Source organism: Elephantulus edwardii, unplaced genomic scaffold (assembly GCF_000299155.1).
Source record: "Elephantulus edwardii isolate Elephantulus edwardi_28Jun2011 unplaced genomic scaffold, EleEdw1.0 scaffold00042, whole genome shotgun sequence".
NCBI classification, from domain to species: domain Eukaryota; kingdom Metazoa; phylum Chordata; class Mammalia; order Macroscelidea; family Macroscelididae; genus Elephantulus; species Elephantulus edwardii.
In genome coordinates, this window is record NW_006399792.1 from 1,493,228 (window position 1) to 1,500,658 (window position 7,431).

The 7,431-nt window shown below is 37.2% G+C and overlaps 1 protein-coding gene across 1 annotated transcript in view; it reads left to right on the plus strand.

Moving 5' to 3' along the window:
• KLHL8 (kelch-like family member 8) overlaps nucleotides 1-7,431 on the plus strand; it is a 44,733-nt gene that overhangs the window by 25,529 nt on the left and 11,773 nt on the right. Inside the window, exons 5-6 of the mRNA XM_006885242.1 lie at nucleotides 1,629-1,772; nucleotides 6,442-6,553. Coding sequence (XP_006885304.1) covers nucleotides 1,629-1,772; nucleotides 6,442-6,553 — 256 coding nt within the window. The remainder of the gene's footprint in view (nucleotides 1-1,628; nucleotides 1,773-6,441; nucleotides 6,554-7,431) is intronic.

The following is a 7,431-nucleotide window of genomic DNA, read 5'->3' on the forward strand; positions in this document are numbered from 1 at the left end:
ATGAGGTGGATTGATTCAGTGGCTGGGGTAATCAGGATGGGTGTGTCAGAGGCAATGAGATTGGCACAGGATAGAGCAGGGTTTAGGATTGTTGTACATAGGGTCGCTATGAGTGGCAAACGACTCGATGGCACATAACAACAACAACAACATGTAATTATCTTAGGTGACCTGTCTAAATTATCATTTCCACAGTGAAGATAATCCAGTTGATGATTGGGATTACAATCTGGATTGTTATTCCAATGATGTTCCATCATTTGGGGCAAATTTTTAAATATATTTTTTTTATTTGTGTCATCATTGAGAATATATATCACAGAATATACACCAATTCCACAGTTTCTTTATGTACAGATCATTGATAATAATTTATACTCCGAGTGTTATACCTGTTCTCCCTCTTTCTTTCTGAGTTGGTCCTTTTCTGTTAACTTAATCCCTGTAATTTTGCTTTCTAATCTTTCTAATTACTTTTCTCAGTTTGAGTTTATACAGATAGACCTAAAAAAAAATCTAAAGCTCAAGGCAGACATCTTAACCAATGCAGTTAATTATTGTTTCACTGTAAGAAGAATTCAGGATATATTTTTTAATTAAGGATTGGATATTAAAGGCAGTTGAATATACCTGGGTTGCTAAAGGAACAGACAAATCTGTCTTGGGTGAAGTGTATCCAAAGTGCTCCTTAGAGGCAAAGATGTTGAGACTACATCTCACGCACTTTAGGCATGTTATCAAGGGGTACCAGACCTTGGGAAAAGGACGTCATGCTTGGAGAAGTGGAGCCTCATTGAAGCGGAGGAAGAACTTCAATGAGATGGATTGACATAGTGACTTAGCACTTCAGACGTTCTGACGACGGCTTCAGATTGGGAAAGGTTTCTCTCTGTTTTGCATGGGGTTGTTATGAGTCACAGTTGAATCTCTGACTCTTGACGACAACAACAGTAATTTTGAAAATTGCAGTTTGGTCTAGGGAAGCATCCTTGGCTAAATTAATGCAATGAAATAGTACAAGTGCTTTGATATAATCATATAGTAAGAGCCACAAAGAATGGTTGTTTTTAATCTGGAAAATTCAGAAAAGATTTATAAAGAAAGTGAACTTCAGTATTAGTTTTGAACTCTGAAAATAATTGTTCTGGGTAGCAGTAAGGGAAAAAGTTACTTAGTTCATTTTGTATTTATTGCATTTTGATACATACCAGACATAGTACTAGTTCTTTCCACTTGAGATTGAAATCTTTGAGCAGCAGGCTTAGATTGGAGCCTGAGAAACTGGAGGGAGGAGAGAAATGAATGAAACAAAGGGAGACTTTCACATTGTGGAACTTTAGTAGATTTTATAATGGTCTTATTAAGAGAAGTTTTTCTACCTGGTTGCATTATAAACCATATAGAAATTAGATGTTAACAAGCAGAGATAATTAATACTCTATTCTTTGAGACATTCAAGTAAGAGGGAAAAAGATCCTGTCTTTTTTTTCCTTCAAAACACAACCACATTGAATGCCATCCAAATTATGTGTCATCTGTCAAAAATTGTATTTCCTTTTGTTCCCATATTCATTTTTTTTCTTATTAGCGGTGATTTTGACTTCTCTGCTTTGTGGCTTTCCTTTTAGGTGTACTGTTCTGTGTAGGAGGTCGAGGTGGATCTGGTGACCCCTTTCGCAGTATTGAATGCTATTCTATCAACAAGAATAGTTGGTTCTTTGGACCAGAAATGAATAGTCGAAGGCGTCATGTCGGTGTCATTTCTGTTGAAGGTAATGCTTTGACTTGAATCCCATCACCAGCATTTCCAATATATTTGAGCATTGAGAATTTCTTTACATAAGAAAATTGCTAAATTATAAGTTATTTTGTAGCCTGTGAGATATTTGTATAATCATTATTGTTCATTGGCTAAGTTGTTGCATACAGGTGCATAAAGTAGAGATGAGTAAGGAAAAGCAAAACTATTCTGAGCTTTATTTACCAAAAAGAATTGGACTAAAGAAAGCTATCCATATGCCAGAGTTATAAATACAGACCAGATTTTTTTCTAGATTCATCTTATTATTACTATTAAAATTGGATCTTTTTTTATGTATTACTGAAAACAGTTTCTTTCTAGAACCATAGATCAATCCTTAAATTATCTTATAAACTATATCTGTATAATTTTTCTGATTATACAAACATAAGTGCTTATTTGGGAAAATACAAGAACATGTTTTAATAAAACAATAAAATGTATCCTCTGTAACCTAACCATGCAGAACTAATCATGGTTAATACTTCAATATATAATCTTTCTAGTTTTTTCTGTATTTTTGGTTTATTTCTAGAACATTTGATCATATTAGCAGTTTTATGTTGTTGTTGTTATGTGCCATTAAGTCGCCTGTGACTGATAGGAACCCTGTTTACAACAGCTCTGAACCCAGTCCTGTCCTGAGCCAGCCTCACTGCCTCTGACACACCTACCCCCATCACTCTACCCCCATTATTGTATCAATCCATCTCATCAGGGAGTCTTCCTCTCCTGCACTGTCCTCCATCCTTCCAAACATGATGTCCTTCTCCAAGGACTGGTTGCTTCTGGCCATGTGCCCAAAATATGTGAGATGGAGCTTCAGAATCCTTGCTTTCAAGTAGCAACTTGGTTTCACTGTCTCCAAGATAAACCTGTTTGTTCTCTTGGAGGTCCACAGTATGGTCAATACTCTTCTCCACCACCGTGACTCAAAGGCATCAATTTTTCTTCTGTCCTTCTTAGTCGTTGTCCAGGTCTCTGGTGCATAGCAAGTAATTGTGAAGACCATGGCCTGGATCAGGTGTACCATAGTCCTCAGGCTGATATTACTCTTTAGGACTTTGGAGAGGTCCCTGACAGCATACTTTCCCAATGCATTTTGCCTTTTGATTTCCTGACTGCTGGTGCCAAGAATGTTGATTGTGGACCCAAGCAAGTGGAAATTGTTAACAATCTTAGTCTCTTCTCAGTCCATCACAGTGCTGCCAATTGGCCCAGTGGTGGGAATTTTCTTATTGAGTGAGTTTCAATCCATATTGAATACTACAGTCTTTGACATTCTGCAGCAAACACTTCAAAACACTCCTTAGTTTTGGTAAGCAAGGTTGTGTCACCAGCATATCACAGATTATTGATGAATCCTGCTCCAATCCTGATGCCACATTCCTCCTCATAAAGCCCAGCCTCCTAAATAATCAGTTCTGCATACAGATTGAAAAGGTATGAAGACAGGATGCACTCCTTTCCTGATTTTGAACCGTGCCGTGTTACCTTTCTCTGTTCTGATGACTGACTCCCGGTCCAAGTGTAGGTTTTACATGAGCACAATCAAGTGTTCTGGGATTCCCATTCTTCTCAAAGTCACCCACAATTTGTTGTGATCCACATAGTCAATGCTTTTGCATAGTCAGTGAAACACAGATCAACATTCCTCTGGTTTTCTTTACTTTCAGCCAAAATCCAGTTGACATAATGTCTTTTGTGTTATGGCTTCTTCTAAACCCAGCTTGTATTTTGGGTAGTTCTCTGTCAATGTACTGTTCTAGTCGTTTTTTTATAATCTTCAGCAGGATTTTGCTTGCCTGTGATATTGTTCGATAATTTCCATGCTTGGTAACATCACCTTTTTGTTAGAATGGGAATAAATATGGATCCCTTCCAGTCAATTGGCCAGGTAATTGTCCTCCAGATTTCTTGGCACAACCTGATGAGCATGTTTAGGGCAACCTCTGTTGAAATATATCACTTAATATCTCATCAATTCCCGGGGCCTTGTATTTTCTTATTCTTTTAGAGCAGCTTAAACTTCCTCTTTCATCACCATTGCCCTTGATCATTTATTGTTTCATGAAATTCTTCTGTGTCAGCCAATTCTTTTTGGTATAGTAACTGTTTATTCCTATCTTCTTTAATGTTTCCTGAATCATTCAATATTCTGCCCAGGTTGTTGTTGTATGCCATCGAGTCACTTGCAACTTAGAGGGTCCCTATGTACAACAGTCCTGAAACCTGCTCTGTCCTGTGCCAAATTTACTGTCTCTGACAGGCCTACTACCCTCTTTACCCCAATCACTGAATCAATCCGTCTCATTGCTGGTCTTCCTCTCTTTCTCTGTCCCTTCAGCTTTCCAAGCATGATATCCCTCTCCAAGGACTGGTCCCTCCTTGCAGCATGTCCAAAGTATTTCAAACAAAGCCTCAGAATCCTTACCTCCAAGGAGCAACCTGGTTTCACCCTCTCTAGGACGAACCTGCTTGTTGTCCTGGCAGTCCATGGTGTATTCAACACTCTTCTCCAGTTAAAGCTCTTAACAGTCTGAATTTCTTCACAATCTATCATAATACTGCCAGTTGGCCCAGTGGTGACAATGTTTGTTTTCTTGATGTTGAGCTTCAATCCATCCTTAAGTATTGCAGCTTGGGGCTTGAATTTGTTCTTTAATTTTGTCAGCTTAAGAAATGCCAAAGGAGTTCAACCCTTTTGATTTTCCAGTTCCAGCTCTGTGCACATTTCATGTAATACTTTGCTTTGGCTTCTCTATGCTCTAGTGCAAAATTTAGAGTCTGTTCTGACATTCATCTTGGTCTTTTCTTCCTCTGCCTGTGTAATGACGTTTTGCATTCTTTATGTGTGATATTTTTTTTTATATTCTCCTTCAGCTTATCAGGCCTTCTCCATTCATTAGTGTTCAAGACCTCAAACCTGTTCCTGAGATGGCTTTTAAATTCAGGTGGCATGGAATCAAGGTCAGATATTGGTGCCTTTGGATTTGATTTGATCTTCTTTAGTTTTAGTTTGAACCTGATGGTCTGTTCCAGCACCTTGCCTAGTTTTCACAGCTGATATTGAGGTTCTTCCAATGATTCTTTCCACAGATGTAATCGATCTGATTCCTGTGCATTTCATCAGGTGAAATCTATGTGTATAGCTGCTGTTTATGATTCTTACAAAAGATATTTTTAATAAATAAATCATTGTGTAAAAGTCTGTCATTCTATCTCCAGCATCCTTTTTATCACCAAGTCCATGCTTTCCTTCTTCTCTGTTCCCAACTTTTGCATTCCAGTCACCCATTATTATTATTGCATCATGGTTGCTTGTTTGATTGATTTCTGACTGCAAAAATGGTAGAAATCTATTTGCTCCTCTTTGGCTCTGATTGCTGGTACATATGTTTGAATGATAGTGATATTCATTGGATTTCCTTGTATGTGTATGGATATTATCCTGTTGCTCACAACATTATATTTCAAGATGGATCAAGAAATGACCTTTTTAAATATGAAAGAGACCCTGTTTTTCATCACCTTTTCATCTCTGGTGTAGTACATCATATGATTGAGTCAAAATGTTCCATGCCAGTCCTTTCCATTTCTTTTTTCCCCCCTTTTTGTTTATTATTAATTTCAGTGAAAATTTACAGAGACTTTGGATTTTCATTCATTCATTGTTGCACTTTTCTCCCTGCCCACCCCTTCCCCCCAGTACACTCTCCCCTTGGAAAAGTAAAAGAAAAAGTCTTTCATTGTTTTACACTCTCCCCCCCGCCCCCACCCCAGGTCCACTCCACTATGCAGCCTTCGCTCTGGACTCCTGTCATGACAAAAATACCTAATCACATATTCCTTTTAAACAGTTTTCTCCCTCATCTGTTTCAATGCAGTATACATTATTGAACCCATCTTTCTCAGTCTTCCCCAAACCCTGATGTCAGTCCTGTTTTACAACAGCGGCACCATGCAGTATTTGTCCTTTTGTGACATTCCATTTCTTTCTTAACAGTGTCTCGTGTTTTTTTATATAAGGTAACTAGAACGCTTTTTACATTTACATTTTATTAAACATTCTTTGAAAATATTATTAGTGATTTAATTTACCAAATAATTATGATGTGCAAAACCTATGGGATAATGTTTGAGCCTTTCTTCTGGTGGCCTGTGGGTAAGGAGTTGCACTGCCAGCCCAAAGGCAAAGGGTTTGATTCCACCAGCTGCTTTGTAGACAAAAGAGGGACAGTCGGCTCCTGTACAACATCCAGCCTTTGAAAACCTTCTGGAGGGTCAGATATGAGTCAGTTCCATCCGTATAGCATTGAGATGAAGGGATAATGTTTGAACTTTTAGATAATATGTTAGAAATTTGTACTCTAATCATTTTGTTAAATTGCTGCTTACATTTTTTTTTTCATTTTACTTTGAAAGTGACGTTGGTCCTAATGTTTAACAAGCCAGCAGTTGTTGAAAACATTTTATCATGTTAATAGAATGTTAATTATATATTCTTTATAAAGTATTTTTATGAAAGTATTTAATAGCATGTTAATTATATATTCTCCGTATATGTTAAATAACATCATTGTGTTATCTGTTTGCTTATTTATTTGGAATCTAATGAATGTACTTTTCTGTTTGAACAGGTAAAGTGTATGCAGTAGGTGGACATGATGGAAATGAACATTTAGGTTCCATGGAGATGTTTGATCCACTGACCAATAAGTGGATGATGAAGGCATCTATGAACACAAAGAGGTAGATCAGTACAGAATTTTATTTTGATTTGATAGTGGAAAGTAAAGGAAAAAGTTTCTTAAAATTTAAAAACTTTAATTTTTACATTTTTAAAAACATTAAATAAATCTCTTCCTAAATATACTTTTAAATTTTTATTTATTAAATGAATGTTAAAACATCCAAGATGATAACTTTGTTAAAACTTTTTATGTTTGCTTAGGAATTAAAAATGAAGTCATGGCTTAGAACAGTATGATAGTTACCTTTTTCACTTGTATCTGAGCATTGATATTCTTTAACATTTTATTTTGAAACATTTATAGGTTTTTCAGGAAAGCTGCAAAAGTGTAACATTATCATATTAAGAAAACTATTCCTTGATTATGTTTTTTCTCTTGTATTTTTTAAGAAGGATTAATTAATGTTGACATTTTTATATGTACAATATTTATTTATATACTGATTAGTTGTTGTTTGTTGTTGTTGTTGTTATGTGCTGTCGAGTCGACTGCGACTCATAGCGACCCTATGTACAACAGCCCTGAACTCCGCTCTGTCCTGTGCCAGTCGCATTGCCTCTGACACTCCCATCCCAATTATCCCAGTCACTGAATCAACCCACTTCATAGAGGGCCTTCCTCTCCTGCGCTGTCCCTCCACCCTCCGAAGCATGATGTCCTTCTCTAAGGACCAATCTCTCCTCACAACGTGTCCAAAGTATGTTAGACGGAGCCTCAGAATCCTTGCCTCCAAGGAGCCACCCGGTTTAACCCTTTCCAGGACAAATCTGTTTGTTTCCCTAGCAGTCCATGGTATTCTCAATACTCTTCTCCAGCACCACAGCTCAAAGGCATCAATTCTCCTTCTATCCTCCTTGGTCATTGTCCAACTCTCTG